Consider the following 20,829-nt stretch of genomic DNA (forward strand, 5'->3'; position numbering starts at 1 on the left):
CTGAAACAAATAGCAAGAATCTGGCCCCACGTGCTGCACCCCTGAGATATCCCAACTGGGCACCAACATGAGGTCCTGAGGTAAACATGTACATGGAGAACAGCATATTGTGATCACAGGTCGGGGAGGGCGAGAAGAAATGATTAAATGCCATCATTCAGTGTGGCTCCCTCCTGGGCACCTCAGAAATAATGGCAGAGCCAGTATTCTTATAACATGTTCATTAACCTTATCAGATCTCTACTCTTTTTATCTTGGCTTCATAAAACTGAGAAGATTCACCTGATTATATAGATCTTTCCAAACTATCCATTTTCTATTTTAAGTGAAAATTAATTTGGCCTCAAAGCAGAATAATGTCTAAACCTGTTCATTAGTGGAAAGTCCATTTACGCTTACAGCTTCACAATTCCAAGTTAAATTCTAACTTTGAAACATCACTGGCAAATCTGAAAGTAAAATAAGAAAAAGTGAAGCAATGGAAAAATCTTCCCTGGCTCACAATGTCGAACAGGAGGTATTTCCAATCCTCAACATGTGTTTTAGAGCTTCCTTTTTTATGAGGAAGGGAACTCATTCCCACTACTATGTTGAGGAGGCTACTTCATAAGGAAAATTTATTTCTCCAGAAAATAAGTTATCTTTATATTTACATTTTTTTTTTAAGAAACAGGAAACATTCAAAAGGGCAATTCCAACCTAAAAGTCCCCTTATCTGCCCCGGATATATGCCATGGATTAATCCATTTTCCTAGTAGACACTGCAACACAGATTACTGATTAACCTAAAATGAAACTGTCACTAAATTGTAGAATGAAATATAGATGCTCATTATATTTGTGGCATCCCAAATTCTAATTGAATTTAAAAATGAAAAGATAAACAAATTTTTCTTTAATTTAAATCATCAGCTTTCCCTTATTTATAGTAAATAAGGTAAGAGATACCAGAAAGAACAAATTCTTTCAGGAAAAAAAAATTTCTCAAAAACTTGCTGTATCACAACTTTGAAAGTGGAAAAGTGGTGTCCATGGGAAAAGAAAAACTGGCAGGGGATGGGACATTTTTATGAATTATTGCTAAAGAGCACTTAGGAATTAAATCCCTATCTGTTTTCAAATAACTGAGGGAGGAAAAAAGATTTAGTTTTTTCCTCAAGCCTTTAAAAACTTCTAATCTATATTATTTTTTATACTTTTCAAGAATAACAATTTAAAATTTGAATCAAAAACATTTTTCCCACCTTGCTTATAGGGAAAACAATAGTTAACTTTTTGCTGTTGTTATCACACAAACCTTTGCATCAGCAACGCTGAACAAATGCAGTGTTTGTTATCCAAAAGCCTGGGGCCAAATAGATGCTTCCACATACCCACATCACAGGGGAAATACATTCTGGAAAAAACCTGGCACAAAGCCTTCTCTCTTCAGGGTCTTTCCTTTGGAGCAGCCCCTCAGCAAGGATTGAGTTACATAAAACAGGAAGACAATTTTCCCCTCAAAGGAAACCTTGAGAAGCTGAGAGGAAATACCACCATCAGTTGCTACTATGTGCCGGACAGACACACTTTAAAAGCTCTGATGTTAGTTGACAGACTAACTTTCAAAAAAGACAATTACATGAACTTCAATAAAACTGACAGGTTTAACCAACCAGTCGTCCCTCTAAATGGTAGTGTTTTTTTGAAGAAAGGAAAGACCTGAGTCATGCCTTCACCCCTGCTTTGCTCTCTGCTGTCTTTATTATATTCAGCCCTATACAATAAAGAAATAAATAGGGAATAAAATTACTTTAAAAAAAAAACAGTTTTGAAGGTTAAACAAATAAATGCTTTCTGTATGCATATTTGATGTAGACCAAATCCTCCCAATTCTATCCACAGAACGTAAATATATTAGCATGGATTAATTTGTCCTAAAGAAGGGCTGGGGAAAAAATGGGATGCAAGATATATATGTTTTGATAAGATAATTTTAAGGTTAGTTCATGGAGGACAGCCCATAAAAGACTAGCTTTGATGGGATGTAAATCCAGGAGGCTCTAGAAAACAGACCAGCATCATGAGGGCAGGAGCTAAGACTGACTAGGGTTTGTCCTGAACAGCCTTCTTAAAAACTGGGTTATTACTCTCTGTTTCTCCTAAAACTAGGTCACTAATTAATCAGTCAACAGGTATTTATTAGACACATACTCCTACTTCATATTTATTACACACATGCTCCCACTTTGTGTTCTTTATAATATGATCTTTAGAGTCAAATCAAGATCACCCTCCTGATTTATGGTTTCCTGGTGCCCTGTGGTCAGCAGGACATCATGAAAATGTAGGAAGGAAAAAACTGAAAATTGAGATTTCTGATGCTGATGCATATGAGGAAACTGCTTAGGTAAGTGGAAGTTGATTTTCCTCCTGCCTTTCCCATGCAAGATTGCTGTTACTCTTTAAACAGGTCACCAGTTCCTTCTTTCTTGTTACAAGATGCCTGGTGCTAGCTACTCCACCTAATCTTTCTTTAATCAACTCCATCAGTTTTCTTTCCATCCCTGGCTTAAACGTTTAAGAGGAAAGTTCAAGAGAGGTCAAATAAAGACTCAGCATCATTAACTACCAACAAAATTGAGTCAACAATTGGGTTCCAGATTAGTTCTAGTTCTCCAACATCCTCACTAAGCAAACATAAATAAAAGGAAGATTTTCATTTTTTCACCATGCTCACATGGTGTGTGTCATTGAATGGTAATTGCAGTTTATTGCTAAGATCTATAATGTTTTCTTCTAATTGACCAAAAAAAAATGTTGACAGGTTTTTGAGACAGATGTTTATTAATGATAAAAATAACGTCGTTATATATAAGCAAGAATAAAGCTCCTTTTACATATACATGAAAGACTTAAATTTCTATTTCTAATTAGGCAATGTTGAGACTAGAAAAATTCAAGAAAATAACATTAATTGATCTGATCCATACTTTGGGTAAAATATCATTATATACAAGGTGAAAAAAGAAACGTCCTTTCTTAGCCATACTTCAGAATATTGAACATACAACATGGTAGGTATATTATTGTTTAAGAATCATCACATAGTCTCAGTATATAAATAATTATACCTATATTCTCGGGTACCATGGTTACTTTTTTTCCTATTTATGCCCTTAATCTCTAAAAAAGTAAGAAAATCTAAGGAAGAAAAAAAAAAAACAGAAACAGGATGGGAACTCATTTAAGCTAGGTTGTAGCTGTCACTGAGTGGCTGAGGGGAGAGCTTTAACTTGTGCCACCTTATCCTGAAGGGAGTGCTTTAACCTTACATGGGAGGAGTGTAAGGTTTCACAAAATGCATGCGTCAAGGAAATTTCCAGGCAAATTCCTTTCACCATCAGTTACACTGTGGTACCCTACCACCACCACTTGCCCATTTCCAGCCAGGATCCTGTGTGAAACACAATTGATTTGCAGACATTGACCTTCACGCCATTTTCCTGCATTTATTACACACTAGGGAATAGAGTGCGTTAGGATCAATGACTCATAGCACCTGGATTGGGTATGAAGAAGGCTGGCCCCACCCATTCCTCCAGGGAATTGTTAGAAACATTGTAGAAAAGAAAACTTGACCCATTTTTTCCTTTAGCTAAAACATCTCAATTTAATAAAGATAAATTATTCTTGTAAATCAGCTGTTTCCTTTGATATAAATATGGCATCTTTTCTTCCTCTTGCAAAATGTAAATTCAATCCAGGGGCTGGTAGATGTTGAAGCAACCTTTGTTGAAAATATGAAAATGACTCCAAGATACCAGGTGCCTAAATTGTGAAATGGAAGGTAAGCTTGTAAAACAAGCATGCAAATTAATAACTAGCTCAGGTATCATATTTGAGCCAACACATTTTGAGAGTCTACAAAGAATATTTGTGCAGTTTCCATCTTTTTGTCAGAGGTCATGTTAAGTCAGAGTTGTTCAACCTCAATTCACTATGTGGCAAAAAAAGGGGGATGGGGAGGAGAAGAAGCAAACCCAGGTGACTAGATACTGCAAAAGGAAAAACAAGGAAAAGATGGAAATAAAATCATCAGGTAAAAACCTGCACTTGTTTCATTATGTAAAGTAAACAGGACTTTAGGCCACAGAAATGTGACTAAATGCCATTAAATCACTGCAATGGTAAAATGGAAACCTATTTATCAAAAATTCCCCTTTATCCAGAACCCATAAAAATAATAAGAATCGTGTATGTGCACTTAATTATAAAAGCTACCTCGAGAAGACTCCAAAGTACCTTTTGGATCCAAAAAAACCACACACAGTTTGACTTATGTACCATGTACTTCTAGTACTAACTACATTTTATTGTTTTCAAATAAGGTGATAGCATCATTGAATAATACGTTGCTAGGTTAACAAGAATGTTCTAATAATGAGACTATTTCATTCCTCAATCATACTTTTAAATAACTGCCTACCATTACATTACCCTGGAGAAAGCTCTTTTGACAAGAAGATATCCCCTGCTCTTTAAGGGTAGTTTGACCTGCCAGACTGACAGACCAGAATGATAGTTCCTTTAGGCCTTTACTTTGTATGTCGTGGATCTTCACTGTGGAAACTGCATTTTCTGATCTTTTCCACTGTGGTTAAGCTGTAGCAAAGGTAGCACTAAAGTCTTTATTCCTGGACTGAGGCCTCCTGTTCTTTCTCTGATAGATTTCTTAACTCCTCCAGTTGATAAGTGAGAAGCAAACATTCATGTAGAGCTAAGCGATTTGCTCCTGCATGAAGAAGTCATGCAAAAGGAAATCAGAGACAGAGACGTGCATCGGGATTCCCAAATTCCCCCTTCGCTGCTTGTTTATGGAAAACGATTCTCCTTTGGCCTAGTTTATGCTACTCTTAAATGTTCCATGTGGTGAGTTGCTCTAGATTCCTTTTATGTCCGTCTATAATTCTTCCAGCAAGCAGGCATTCAAAGAGTTGCAGTCTAGAGTTAATTTGTGATTAAAAAAAAAAAATCTTTTTCATCCAATACAAGGAATTTTAGGAAAAAAGTTTAAAATCTTAAGTAAAAATCTTCCGAAGTTTTACAAATTAATCAAGCATTTAGCAGTAACAAATATCACTAATGTTTATAATGCTTCAAAGATAATTAATCACTTTTCAAATGGGCCCAGTAGAAAATGTCCTGGCTGTGGTTTGTACCAATGCTGAACTTATAGAGAATCCATTATGTGAGTTGGGAATGAGAGGACTACCGCGATAAGGGGAGCTACCTTAACACATACGCCAAACACACACACACACACACACACACACACACACACACATACACACACACACACCCATACCCACACCACACTATCTGTTTCCCATATGTGCGCTGCAAAATCTGGATATCTTGAAGACTTCTGATGGCTTTACTGTGTCATGTACCCAGACCACAGATATAGTTTCTTGTATCCTCATAAAAAGTGAAATTGACAGTCATCATGTTGGAAAGAAAAAAAGTGAACCAAGTATTTTATCTTATGGTCAATCTATCCCTGGTTAGTTACATCTGGACAGAAAGAAAACAGAATGTTCAAAGATTGTTTCTGGAAAACATTAAGACATCTCATATAAAATAGCTGTATCAATAATAACATATTGCTCTTGCAATTTAATATTAATAGTAACGATTATTTGGCCCTCTCCTTAGCCCCTCCACAAAATACCCATTCAAAAAACACTTTAGAGAAAGAGGAAAACTTCTGTGTTCTGTCAAAATTAACATAATGAATTTTCCTACCCATAAAATAAAAAATAAAAATTTAAATTGCAATAAAAGTCCAGTCATGTATTGATGTAACAGGAATTAATTCAGATACAAGAGTATTACACAAAGGAGAAGCAATGCTAAAGAGCAATCCATGCTACATGAGGTAGTTAAATATGGTTTCCAAATTAATATACCAGAAAGTAGAGAAGATCCAGAATTTGTTCAGGACATCTTTAGATATCAGAAGCAGAGTCAGAGAAGCCATTAGTACTGACTCAGTCTACCAGTCAATCATCAAAATATATTCCCAGTGCTGTAGCCTTGACCCAAGCCCAGTTTCTTCTTGTCCACATGATGAAATTCACCTGTAGTCTAATGGAGACCCTCTAGACTTTATACACATATTTTTCCCTGACACCTGAAAAATTCGGATATTGATATACTCAGCATAACAATCATGTGATCTCGATTTATGTGTTCAGGAAATTCAAAACTCTGGTAGAAGCCCAAAGTGTAACCCTAACTGTCTACTGCAGCAAAAAGGTTGCTTTTTCTTCAGCAGTTTGACCTAAAAAAAAAAAAACTCAACATGTTATTTAAATGAATGTCTGACTGTAAACTACATTAAGACTACTCCAAGGCTTCCCATTCCACCTGACAATAACAAATATGCTACAAAGTATTCATTCATTGAACCTGACTTCTTTTATAAGACTCTCACCTTATTTTCCTGCTGAGAAACCTGAGGCACAGTTTTTAAGAAATGCACTCAAAGATTCTGAGGCAGATAGCAAGTGCAATCCTAACTCCCAGGCTGGACTTTTTTCCTACAAATACTTTTCAGAACTCATGCAGATTTGAATTTCTTTAAATACCTACAAGTATAAAGATTATCACATCTCTCATTACATTCCAAAAATTTAAGCTGGAAAAAATGTGCCTCCAATTTTTTTTTTTTTTTTTAAGAAAACTCTCCATCCAACAGAGTTCAAAATCCAGGTTAATTATATGACATGGGTAACAAGCGATCTCCATCTTCTCTAGGCTTCTAATCAGTTTCAAAATAGGAGTTCTAGTTAAAGCTCTTCCCTGCCATGAAAAAACAAAGAGCAATTAATTTATAAAGCAAGAAGTTATGGAACTTTTGTTGTAATACACCATCAAGCTATGTTCCTAAAATCATCAATCGTTTCTCTTTTCTTTCTTAGTAGGAAAGTCCTCCTATGTTAGGCTGTTAAAAAAAAAAAACCCACTCTACAAAGACCATGCAATGCATTTACTGTATGCTAAATCAAGTCCATTAACATTTTCTTGGGCTCCTGGTATATGAAAACTCTGAAACTAAGTGAAAACTGAAAACAATGCATGGATTATGTGCCTAACATTTTTAATGCCATCTTTGTTCTATGAATACCCATCCCCTGTGAAGTTATAGTCAGTGTCTGTGTGGACTTTCTTTTGTTTTGCAGGATCTTCTTGCTTAAATTTGTTACATGAATTGTTTTGTATACTTTAACGAAACAGAAAATTCACTAGAAGCAACTGAAGCATGTAGTCAATCTGTATGTTTCTAATTAGGCTCTCCTGAATGTCTTAGCCTAGAAGAGATGCATTTTTAATCCAGGGAACACATTTAGGCAGGTGTCTCTGAGGGGACTATAGAAGGTCTTAGGAAAGATGAAAATGACAGTCAAGTTCTTTCTACTGGGGACAAATGAAATGGAGCTGCATGACATCTCCTGGCTGGAGATGCAGAGAGGAGTGAGTATTCTAGTTTCAAAGGCTGGATCCTGGTGATATTGCTCTCACAGCATTCAGCAAGGTTGGCGGCACCTTTCGGGGGCCAAGTCAGATGTTCAGAGGTTTTCAGGAGTCTCCACAACATGCACAGCATCTTCAACAATTTCCTTAGGTGTCAAATAGTCCCATCCTATCAGAAAGGGACCATGAGTGAGTAAGATGCCTATTAAGGAAAAGGATTTGGAACAAAGAGGCAGAGGCTCCACTCAAGACCATAGGTGTTATGCTGACTCTTGGTCAATTTCTTTTACAAACACATATGAATTGCTCTGCTTTTTCTCTTCTAAAAGCCAGGTGAAGATACCTGCCATGGGTGAGATCCATCCATGAGCAAGTGTCTCTTTGACAACTGCCCTAAGGACAAATATCAAAGTAAAATTATCTCACCCATTACATTCAACTAATGAGCATGATGGTCTCTTTACAAGATACTTAAATTTTTGTGACCTAAACCTGGTTATGGATCCTGGAGAACAGAAGAAAAAATTACAGGCACTTGCCAGAAAATACATGCTGAGAAAAGCAAATGAAAGCGATAGAATGATACATAAGATGAAATTGATAGAAGGGAGAGAAATGTTTTAATGAACTGTATGATTCCAGGGCATACTGAAAACTGTCCATAGAGATAAAAATGGAAGGATATGCTGAAATAGGTGAGGATTTATGGCTATTCAATGCTTTTCATAGAAACTTTCTACGAAAAATATTCTATACCATTGGATCACAGGTGATATCTATGGTATTAAGAGAGAAAATATGACACAGCCCAGGGATCTTTAGGCCAGAATAGATGGCATCTCTGTTTTAAATCTTCTCCACCATTTGCTAACATTGTAATCTTGATTAAGTCACTTCATCTCTTTGAGGCTTCCTTTCCTCATCTATAAAACTCAAATAAGAAATACCCAAAAGCACTGAGAGGAATAAATGAAGTAATCTGTGTGGAAGTGTATGATAAACTGTGATACAGAACTCAACGAATGTCGGTCACTACAAGGACTCGTGTCACATGAACTGAAATTGTATGCTCGCACTGGTGGCACTGCTCTAAGGCAAACTGTTAAAGCCCTGGGTTGAGGGGCTGGTCAAACACTTACATTTGATACTCTCTCACAAAAGCTGCAAACTCAGGATCATTGGCATAGAGTTCCAAAATTCTCATTCTTTCTTGAATTTCCTTTAAAAAAGAAAAAGAGGATGTAAATTGCATTAGAAAAACCTTAACAGCCTTTTAAAGGGGATTCTAATTTTTATAAGGAATTATGGCTTTCTGGACCACCCAGGGGAAATGCACAGGAAAGAATTTCCCTTGCAGAGTAATGGCAAGTTGCAATACTACATGAATCCTTCTGAACAACTTAGACTTACAATTTTAAGGAAAGGAAGGAGAGAGACAAGGACAGAGGAAGAGAGGAGAGAGAGGGAAAAAGAGGAGAAATTATTTTGCTACTGATAATGGAAAAAGTGGGGATAAAGTACTGCTTTGAATCATATGCCCTCTGCATTCCACATCAACTGGGAAATACTATGCATTACAAAAGTCACAAAATATTTTTATCCTCTCTGGAAGCCCATATACACGCAGACACCAATACTCAGCTACAGATACACACATACACACACACACACACACACACAGCAGCAGCAGCAGCAGCAGCAGCAGCAGCAGCAAAAGAAAAGCCAAGTTTCCTACCTCTCTGGAAAGCTCACTGCTCTCATATATTTGTCTGATCTCTTCCCTGCTCAGACCACCAATCACCTCTCCACCAGCAGAGCTGTAGAAGGGATGCTGAGGATAGGGCCCCTCGTACTGCTCACATCCAGCTGTGTGGCTTTCGGACACGGGGTTGTATTTCACAGCAGTCTCAATGGATATGAGGGTTTCAGGCTGACTGTTGGAGCCACAAAGAGAAAGGCATTGTAAGCTCAGGGTCTTCAGATGCTCAGCTACTTGGAAGAGTATTTACCTGGGGCAATATTTCTGTAGGGGAAAAACAAGATATGGACTGGATACGAATGAGGGGTCGGGAAGGCTATGAAAAATATCCAGATCTATCTCAAATATTATTGATTATGTGCTATCATTACCATCTCCTCAACTAGATGACAAGTGCCCTATGGAAATGTTCCATGTCTCATTCATCTTTATTTGGTGGTCACTCAATTGATGTTGATTGGGAAATGTGCCTGCCAGTAGAATGTATTTCATTAAATGAATACAGATTTGGCACTCCCAGAGTTAACAAATGGAAAATCAGTGTGTAGCCATACAGAGTATCCAATAGAAACATAAATATAGGAGGGTCAGGCCTCAATTAAATTCAATTCAGATCTACAAATGTTTACTGAACATTATGTGCCTAGGATAGTTCTAGTTGCTGATTATAAAAAGACTTCTTTGGCAATTGCTGCCCTGAATGACATTACAGTTTAATGCAAAGTCAGACTCAACAGAATGTGTAAGAACAATGATGCGGGTATGCCCTGGGTGCTCTAAGAACCCAGGAAGGGTGCCTCATTAGCTCTCCCTGAGGGCAAGAGGGCAGCTAACCTAGAACTGAAGCAGAAGCCCTTGTAGGCTCTGGAAGCACAGAAGCAAAGTATAACTAGAGATTGTGATCACAGGAATAGGAATCTAAGGATCAAAGGGTCCTTAGATCCCTGTTCCTAGCAAGTAGAACTGGTTTTATTTTCCCCATTAATGAAGCCACACTTAACTAAACAAAAAACCAGCACTTATTTCTAGTCAGATTCTTACTCAGATTTAAAATCTGACTAATTACAGCTGGGATGAACCAAAGGGGAATAAACTGTAACAGATCTGGTCCTCACACAAGGAAAACTTACCTTTTCCATATCATCTCCATCAACCTCCCATGCCCCCAACTATGAAACAGGTACTCTAGCCACACTCAATGCCCTTCCTTCAATGTGCTTTGAGGTTCATCCATGCTTCCTGACTTTGCTCATGCTCATGCAACGAGCTACAAAGCTTCCCGGCCTACACACAGCAAACCTCCATTCATTTGTCCAGCTAAATATCACAATCATCATTTAAACTTCTAATATTCTCTCCCCTAGGCAAAACTAATTAATCCCTCATCTAGGCTCCTAAGCACCTTATTTGTACTGCTACTTATGTGTTTAATGGCTAGTTTCTTTCCAATTTGCCACTCCCTTGAGGGCAGGGACTATGCTTTTATTCAACTTTATAGCTCTCCCTTCTCCACTCAGCTTCCAATATTTGACACACAGGAAGTACTAAATGAATGAATGAAAGGCACATTTTATTCCATCAGGGAACTTTTTTCCTTATTTACCTGAAGGGCCTCTCTCTTTCTCTCCTGGCATACTGAGCTTGAAGAGTCCTGGCGAGGAAGAAGATGACAGCGGAAGAGACCAGGAGAAGTCCAACCATAGAGGCGATGGTGATGCCTATCACCAAGGGCTCGGACACAAACTCCTCACAGTGTTCACCTCGATACCACCAGTTCTCACCCACCCGGCATCTGTAATGAGCAGTCACCAAGTCCAAAAACTGTATCACTCTGCCCAAAGTAACAATTAACAGCAGACCCTTAGCAGGACTGGAGAAAGATGGAGAAATAAACGCTGGCCACATGAAGCTTTGTAAAGAGTTGAATATATAGATGAAATGATCCTGCATAATGCCAGGCACAGAGCAGTAGGTCCTGGATGACTGCAAATGGCTGAACAAAAGATTGACTCGACTTAGGAAACTATTCTCTTCAACCTCCTTATTTACAGATAAGGAAAAAATAAGCCCATGGAAATAAAGTGACTGTCTGAGATCATACAGGTTGTCAGCAATAGAGATGGGTCTAGAACCCAGGTTTTCGGATCCCTGATGTCTTTTTGAGACACTGCAGGGCTCCTCCAAATCCCAAAGCCACAGACTTGTGCAAAAATGTCTTCAGTCCCCAGGGCAGCAAGGAAATCTCTGTCTTTCAAAACAATATTAATTATTCTGGAAACCAAGAGACTATTTTTCCCTTTGGAAGAAGCCTCTGGATCATTTCCACCTATTCTAACTGTTTTTGGCCTCTCTACCAACATTGACAAATTGTCTTCTTGTTTATATTTCCCCTGCTTCATTTCAGTATCCTCTCCTCTTACACCCATGCGACTTTGGTTGTCTGTGGGTGGGAGACTGTTTTGTTCTGTTTTATTAAAGAGGAGTGGGCTAGGAAGGATGGTCAGGCTACCCAGATCTACTCACGTGTCTGCTGTATTTTCTTCAATCCTACCTTAGAAAAATGGATCTCAGGTTCTTAAAGGAAAATATATTTATTACCACTTACAACTTCAAAACTTGCTTTTTCTTATTTTTGAATACTCAGCAGGATCAAGAGCAGCCCAAAGTCATTAAGAATATAATCTATGTAGAACAATAAAACTCCTTTGTTTCTACTTCCAGATACCGTGTAAACTGTTGGTCTTATGCCTAAACCTAATTTGAACACTGGTTGCCTTATTATCACCAGGAACTGTAATACAAAGATCTCCAACTACTCCAGATACTCTTAGTAGGGCATATTTAGATAGTATTTTTTCTTGCAGCCTTCCTAAGAGTATAAAATTACCAACCAAACTGGGTATAATATAGGCCTATTAATTAAACCAGTCTTCACATGAGAATGAGGTAGCATCCATCGATTGCCTAGATATAAATTCTGTAATAAATACTACTGTATTATCCTAAAATCATAGGTTTATTCCCTTCTCTTTAGAGAAAGTATAAGTCTGTGGAGCCAAACTCCCTAACTATAACATACCTACAAATGGCCCCTTGCCCAGGCATAATGTCACACTTTCCATCATTCAAGCAGAAGTCAGGCTGTAGGTTGCAGACACTCTGGCAGGGCAGTTCTTCCACACTCAGGTACCCAGGGTAGCATCTGCACTCTGCTTCTCCACTCCAGGTGTTGACCAGACATTCGGAAAATTCATTGCAGGACTGAAACTTGCAAGGGTTGGCTTGATCACCTAAAACCTCAAACAAACCAGAAAGTGGTGCAAGAAAAAGCAAAGCACAGAAATGGGGATACATGAAGCCTCTGCACTAAATCCCGACCTCCCCCACCCCTTGCAAAGTACCAGGGGACACTAAACTACATCATCACCACCAATACCACAAAATATTCTGACCAAACTGTGACCAATGAGCTTTTCCAAATTTTCCTGAAATCCAGATCCAAAATCATAAAACCCTATGACCTGGATAAACCTTCTATGTGATTTACCTAGGGAATATGTGGAAGCTTTAAAATTCATATTGTGTATTGTAGCTCTAAACCCAGTTTTCATGAACCATTCATTTCTACCAGTCCTATCCTGCTCTAGTCCATTCAGCACTCACTGCTGCATGTTCCACCCCACACTGAAAATGTGGGATGGGGAGAGAAAACCCAGAGAGGAACTAGAAGTAGTCTCAGGGGAGAACATAGCCCAATAAGGGCACCCAGTGAATAGTCAAGGTTAGTGAAAGCCAATGTAAGAAAAATAAATCAGCTCTGCACCTGTTCAGGCCATCCCCAACAATATTTTGACTTCTGTAACTTCATTTTTGATTGATGGGATGAAGGGAAATAGCATTTTAGAAATCAATTAGGACAATAGCTGGTTGAAAATTATTTAAGACAGTGTCCATGCCCACTCCATCCTACCATGGCTCCTACCATGGTTCTTCACTGGTGAATGGCAATCAGTGAATGGCGAATGGGCAAATGTTGACATAGATACCCAAAACAGAAAACAGATAGACATGATCCGTAGACTCTTCTACATGAACAAGTTTGAAATTTGGCTAGAATGCTAAGGATGAAAAAGAGAACATAGTCTCAGTTTCCAGAGCAATTAATATTGTTTTTGAAAGCAGTGATTTCCTTTCTACTCTGGGGATTAAAAAAAAAATTTGCACAAATATGTGGCCTTAGGGTTTGGAGGATTCCCTTGGTCTTGCATGGGAAAGGAGGAGCACTGCCAAATGATTACATACAAGGAAAGCATACAAATGTGCTGATGGGCAGTTTCTACAAGGGGAATACACACCAGGATTCCACCGTGTGTTTCCAAAATCTTAACATCATTACTCTGATATTCATGTGGTGACTTTGTAATCAGAAACTAGTCCAAATCTGGCCTAGCAGTGTGGGATAGGAGAGTATGTGTTTGGGGGAGTTGGGGTGGATTGTGTATGTGTGTGTGTGGGTGTGGGTGTGGGTGGGTGTGTGGGTGTGGGTGTTAGGGCAGTTTGGAAAGGGATAAAGAATGGTATTTCAAGGCCCCCGTTTGTTGACAGAAGTTCAAGAGTTTTTGAGACAGTGCATGTAAAAATATGTTAAGCAAGGGACAAATCAATCTTGTCTGTAGCCACTCTTGAGATAAAATAACTTAATCTGAGAGCCTTCAACTAAAAATATTCACATAGTAGAAAAATTCATTTTTAAACTTTGTGACTATTTTGTGGGTATGAGTGAGTGGCTTTGGGGAAGGAGAATAAGATCTATAGGAATGAAAATATAAATATTGCTCCCTTTTACCTCCAGACCAAGGAAAATGACTGATCCTAATATGTTTACCATAGAAATAAAAGGTTGGCTTCAAAGTCTCTTTCCAGTTCTTTGTGCTGGTAAAAGGCGAATGCTCAGAATAGATGGAGCATTGTTTGGAAGAGTATCTAAATGACTTTATGGGAAAACAAAGGTTGACCCAAAGCTAAAGTTGGGATAGGAGACAGGGATCTAAATTTCAGAATCAATTACATTCTCGTTTCTCAGAGGCAGCCAAGGGGAAAGATTTATGGGTCTAAGAAAATGAGAAGAGGGGTTGGAAAGACAGCCAAGTGGCAACATGGTAGCTGGTTGGGTCCTGGGGTAAAAATGGCTGATAAGAAATGCCTTTCAAAGAGTGGCTGAGGAATTTTAGGATGGTAAAGTCTAATATTTTAAAGACATTTGCTGTGTTGTGTAAAGCCTCCTGCATTATCTTCAGATTATCAGCAAATATGTGATGGAATCAACTGCTTTGTATGAGAGGTGCTTCGGACAAATAAAAAACAGGGGGCTATGTTCTTTTGGCTTAACATAAAGAACAAGGGTCAAGATAAATGTGATATTGGAAATTCAGCAGAAGAAACTTGGAGCTGGAGGTGATTAAGAGCTATGTTAAATTCCCTGAGAATCCCTAAAGATACTGGGGAGGGATTTGGGTTCAGGTTTTACACTGTACATGAGAGAGGCTGATGCCAGTTCATTTGAACATTAAAGGAAAAGGTGATCCTATAAGTCTTAATGACTTGGCATGCAGCTGACGTGAGTTACAAACAAAAGGGAAGTAAAGGTATTTATTTATTGCACATCTCTTTTAAAAGAAGTGGGTTGGCTTTCACAAAAGTTCTATAAATCATAACTGCTTGCATGTCTAGTCAAAAGCTTTTATTTATGTTATTTGTGTAAACCTTAGAATAATCACATGAAATACACAGGGCAGGTAATAGTATCCCTATTTAATATATAAGGGACTGAGACTCAGAGATAAAAGCAGCTTACCTAGAGTCAGACAAATGATAAGAGGCAAGAAACCAGGCCTTCCAAATTACAAGTAATTGTTTCTTCCACTACACCACATGGCAAAGAATGTGCAAACAACTGTAGAGAACTCAAGTGGCAAGAGATTTGGATATTGGGGGACTGGCTAAATAATTTTCCTCACTTTCAATGAATAATGGTCTTTCAAGGATTTCAAAGGAAAGAATGTTTGTTTCTTTCCCAGCTAAAGAATAGGGCTCACTTCCAAACCAGTTTGAGAGTAAAAGGCAGAAATATGAACCAGACATTCCACCTCACTCCAACTCAAAACTATTGCCCTTTGTGACAATGGGATTGGGAAAGCCATAAGGACCACACTCCACTTTGTCTAGTTTAGGGATGGATGAGTAGAAAAATAGGGGAAGGAAACAAACAGACAAAGGTACCCAGTGTTCTTTTTTACTTCAATTGCTCTTTTTCACTCTAATTATTATTCTTGTTATTTTTGTGTGTGTGCTAATGAAGGTGTCAGGGATTGATTTGGGTGATGAATGTACCACTATGTAATGGTACTGTAAACAATCGAAAGTACGATTTGTTTTGTAAAAAAAAAAAAAAAAAAAAAACTATTGCCCTTTGGTATATGAAAGGGAAAGAAGAACAAAATTTGAGAATCCAATAGTATTCTCTGCACCCAAGTCTTCTAACTAAAAATAAAAGTTCATGTTCATTCATTCATTCATAGTATTTATCAAGTACTTTCTGTGTACAAGGTAGGGTCTAGCTAGAAAATAGTGGTTAATAAAACAGACACAGTCTTAGTACTCATGAATAGTTCAATTGGGAAAAAATAGCCATTAAGCAACTATGCACATACATTAGCATTATTATAATGATGATAAACTCTATAGGGGAAAAGAACATGATGGTGTAAGAAAATCTAATAGGGGAGGCCCAATCTAGATTATGGGTAAATCAGGAAAGTCATGGGGAAGGGAATGAATTGAGGCATAAAGGGGGAATAGGAATCAGCCAAGGGTGGGAAGTTTCAAACAAAGGGTTTAAGAATATGTGCAAAGGCTTTAAGACAAGAAAATGGTTTTTGTGTCTGAGCAACTAAAAACAGACTAGTTTTAGTAGTACTAAACATGGTGAACAAAGAGGTTGTTTTCACTGGATGACATTGAAGAAGACAGGGACCAGACTTTGTGGCTATTTAACCAGAAAGCCATTGAAATGTTTTAAGCAAGAAAGTGAAACAATATGGTTGACATTTTAGAAGGAGCACGCCAGCTGCTGTCTGGAGAATGAATAGGACAGCGTGTAAGAGAGGAAGTGGGGAAACTAGTCCAAAGGAGAGAGAACGGTAGCTCAGACTAGAGTCGTCACAGTGGAAAAAGAAGAGCATGGATTTGAAATATATTTAAAATTCAGAATCAATAACATTTGGTAAGAGTCTGAAAGTTGGGATGATGGAAAGTAAGGTATCAGGAATGACTGTCCATGTTTTGTAGTTGAATAGCTGAAGCTTCCATTTATTGAAATGTAAAAGCTAAGGGGAGTGGATTTAGATGGAGTGTGGGGAGATATAGAAAATGAGAGCTCACTCTTAAATATCTTAAGCTTGCTATACATAGAATACTGAGACTCAGAAAAGTCTGATCTGGATATAAAAATGTGAGGTATTACTGACATAGGACATAAAACAGTAGGAATGAATGCAATAACTTAGAGAAATAATGTAGAAGAGAACCCAGGACCAAATCTACTGTATTTGGCAACATTGAGGCTCAGCAAGAACAGATCTGGGGGATAAGCAGAACTGAGAGATAGAGTGAGTGGAAAGAGAATGGGAGATGAGCAAGTAAAGATAATGTGTATGGACAACCCTTTCGAAAAGAGAATGTTATAGCTGTCCTTCCTAGGAAAAGATATTTTACTAATTACTAAGATGTGAAAATTTTGCCAGACATAGTTTTCTTTTCCCTACCAGTAATTGGATTCTCCTTGGCTCAATCTAGAAGAAAACCCGCAAGAAGAATCATTGGATTCCACTAAGAAACCACCATGGTAGGCAACATCATTACCTGATTCTACATCAAGGGAGTATTTATCAATAGCCAAGTTCATAGTTTGGTAGGCAGTGGTGCAAAAGTCTTCCAGAATCATGTATACAGCACTGTTGATATTATGAGGTATAGACTTGGCAAACTTCATTCGGCTGTTCACCACAATGCTGCCATTCCTGAAGTTTAGGATTTCCAAATTCTGGAATCCTGTGAGATTTGACTGGAGATAGGGAACCAGCTACAATACATGAAAAGTGGTGAATTTATTGGCAGAAATTTGCATTTTGTTCAACACATACAAAAAAAAAAGATGCCCCCCCTCCACTTTTCCTAATTGCATTCTCTTTCCATTATATAAACTATTAATTAACAGAAGTATAAAGTGGGAAATATTTGACAGTCATGAGATTTTCCAGTGATATACAGGTATCCCATGGAACTCACAGAACAATTTCAGACACCCAGAGAGTTTATTCTCCCTGTTTCACTAAAGGATCACAACACGAAAGGCATTTCTAGTTACCTGTAAAATATTGGTCTCACAATAAAATCTGAAAAGGAATCTGAAAATTCTTTCAGTCCCAGAATTCCTGAAATACAAACTTCAGTCTCTAACCTGTCACATCACCCCATGCCACATTTGTGCTTTCCATTTTTGCATCCACCTGTCTTGTTTTCCTCCCAACCCTAGACAACATACATTTTGTAGATGATAGGGAATGAGTTTCCACAGCAGACTACACTTTCTTTGGCTCAGATCTTATGTACTGGAGGGACAGAATTCATACATGATTATTTACTAGTATATGCTTTACTTTTTGTGCTTACCAATTCTAAAAATCTTTGCTCCAGGGCTTTATACTCCAACGAGTTTTTATTAAACAGATCTTCTGAAAACATCATATTAGTCACTCGGAGACTGAAGAAAACCACCAAAGCTCCTGCTGTCTGGGTATAACTCAAGTCACCTCCTTCTGTGGGCCAAGCCACAATAGCCATCTCTGTGGCGTGAATATCTGTAGATATTTCCACATAGCTATCAACCTTGCCATTTTCCTCCTGAGTTAGCTCAGGCTGATAGTAATCTGTGCCTACCCGGTCCAATTCTAATGAAATATCCTGCACGTCCATAATGACTTCATCCTCCAGCTGGGTGGAGCTTGTGGTTGGAGGCAATTTGGTAGACTGTGTCATGGAAGCTTTCAACCAGAGTTTGTCAGTCCTCTGTGTTGCACTTGCCAATGTGTCTCTGGACAATTTCCCTAGGGAAGAAGTTCCTGGCCAAACTGCATCTGATTCTAGCAATAGGGTCCACAAAGATTGCATGTCTGGTTTCACTGTTGAACTCTTGCTGTCAAACCATTCATAGTCAGATGACTCCGTAGTTTGTTCCATATCCTCCTTTAAAAAGGAGTCTATTTGATCTGGTTTATTAGTAGAGGCTGAGATCACTGTAGATGCCAATAGAAGAGGTGCTTTGGTAACTGAGTAATAATCAGTGTCAGGTACCTCAGAAGTGTGTTTGGAGAGAATTAGAGGTACAGATGGAGTCTCTGCAAAGATTGGTACTGTAGGTCCACCAAGGGACTCTTCCTCTACAAAGTCTGTGGACCTATTATGTCCATCTTTTGAAGAACGCTCAATAATTTCATCCGTGGAATCTATTTTGTAATCTAAAACAAGTTTCTCATCTATACCCTCGGTTGGAAAAAGTGAATCTTCATCTTCAAGCCATGACTTGGACAGTGGTTCAGTCCTCTTCTCTAATGAACTATTGCTCCATGGCCAAGTAATCAGATCCACCTTTTGCCCAGATCCTGAACCTAAACCACTCTCAAATATGAACTCTTTTTCCATGTATATGTCTGGAAGCAAAGTGCTCACTTCTAATTGGTCTTTAACTTTGGAGGCCAAGGAGTCTAAGCCAAAAGGTGCGGTTATTTCTTTAGCTAGAAGATTTAATGTGGCAGAGGAGGCCAGAAATGGTGAGGATGTCAAAGGCAGCCCGGAGTCTTCCATGGATGGTATTGTTTCTTTAGGCACATGATGAATGAATGGACTTGAAAGAAATGGATCAACAGAAAGGAAATCTTCTGATCCTTCAACATTGATTAATCCTAAAAATAAAGTTTTCCATTAATTAAGCTACAGAGTTGCCAAAATATATTGCTAGTTCTCCTAATACAAGTAGTTATATATTTTCCCATTAAGTTAGCAGGGACAGTTGCTGAGTTTTACTTTGCTACATCCAGCAAACAGCAAGAGGACCTGATAATGTTTTTGTGAAGTGGGACAATCACTTATGAATATACCTCCCTCCCTGATGATAACAAGTCCCCAGCCATTGAAATAACTTGAATTGCCATTTTGACACAAAGAACTAAATCCAGTGGGAACTTATGAAGAAAATTCTCCAGGAAATTTTCTCTGTGAATTGCCAATATCCCTATTATGTTTATTGCCCAGCATCTGTGGCTTCTCCCAAGGTTCAAAATCCTGGAGTCATGATTTATAACTTTGTCTTCCTCTTTCATATGTATACTCCATCCCTAAGTCACATTGATTTTTTTTCTTTCTTCCACAACATCTAGAAGATCATCCACTTAATTTTTGTTTCTTAATCTCTATTATGGATGTCTTAGTTCAGGTTCTCCCTTTTCAGGCCTACTCCAAGCTAAAATCTCTAGACTTGCCCCCACCCCCATCCCCAATGCATCCTATAAAAACTAATGAATAATCTTTTTTGATGTTTATGTTTACCATTCCATGTCCAAGTAAGTAAAAGTACAATAGTTCTTTAATAGTGATTTATTTAAGTTCTTTACTCTTCAATATGACCTTCAAAATACCCATTAATTGATCCTCACCCCAGTTCACCAAGTTTAATTCTTATTATTAACCTATTTGGACTCTCCATTCCAGTCAACTAAATTTGACGGTTCCTTCCCTCACACGACTTTCCCCAAACACTTCCCTCTAATGAATGTGACCATGCTTTTCCCTTAACTGTAATCTCTTCCTCTCTTCCAAACTCTTGCCATCTGCTAAAGAAGCATGAAAAGAGATCAGAATTCCTCACCATCTTCTAATAATTGAGATCCAGAAGTCTTTTCATCAGAATCCACAGGCAAGCCAGTCTGAAGCACTGCTGGAGTGACAGAATGAAGAGTCAAGCTGCTAACCTCTAAAATTTCTGGGGAAGAACTGAGGCCCATCTTCGAGGGAAAGGCTAATTTGGGCGTTGACACTAAATCACCCAAAGGGCTTTCTGACCAGAGTTCCCTGCCAGTGGTTGAGGGAGGACCAGAGCTGAAATCAAGTGGTGAAATACTGCTGGTGGTAGATTCATCTGCTGAGGGCCATTCACCTTGAAGGGTATAATCCTGGGGGTGAAAAAAAGGCTAAATCATATCATAGATAAAAGAAATACATAAAAATGATTTCAAGTACCACCTATCTATCTACATTCCCAAATTTTCTAGGTAAAAGGAGGCAATATAATACTGGGAGAAGAGGGTTGGAGGGAACATCGGCTCTAGAGCCAAACAGATCTGTAGTCAAATTCCAGTTCTTCTATTTGGGAGTAGGAAAATCTAGAGAAAAATCACATAAACTCTGAAAACTAATCTGTAAAGTCAGGATAGATGAGA

The 20,829-nt window shown here is 38.3% G+C and overlaps 1 protein-coding gene across 1 annotated transcript in view; it reads right to left on the reverse strand.

Annotated features, from left to right (window-relative positions):
• Positions 1-2,875: 2,875 nt before the first annotated feature.
• IMPG2 (interphotoreceptor matrix proteoglycan 2) overlaps positions 2,876-20,829 on the reverse strand; it is a 106,295-nt gene continuing 88,341 nt past the window's right edge. The window contains exons 13-20 of the mRNA XM_037834871.1: positions 20,259-20,562; positions 18,008-19,296; positions 17,198-17,417; positions 12,357-12,567; positions 10,881-11,069; positions 9,254-9,452; positions 8,658-8,737; positions 2,876-7,687 (exon numbers count right to left, since the gene is read on the reverse strand). Coding sequence (XP_037690799.1) covers positions 7,666-7,687; positions 8,658-8,737; positions 9,254-9,452; positions 10,881-11,069; positions 12,357-12,567; positions 17,198-17,417; positions 18,008-19,296; positions 20,259-20,562 — 2,514 coding nt within the window. The 3' untranslated portion in view covers positions 2,876-7,665. The remainder of the gene's footprint in view (positions 7,688-8,657; positions 8,738-9,253; positions 9,453-10,880; positions 11,070-12,356; positions 12,568-17,197; positions 17,418-18,007; positions 19,297-20,258; positions 20,563-20,829) is intronic.

The sequence above is a fragment of the Choloepus didactylus genome, chromosome 1 (assembly GCF_015220235.1).
Source record: "Choloepus didactylus isolate mChoDid1 chromosome 1, mChoDid1.pri, whole genome shotgun sequence".
NCBI lineage: Eukaryota > Metazoa > Chordata > Mammalia > Pilosa > Megalonychidae > Choloepus > Choloepus didactylus.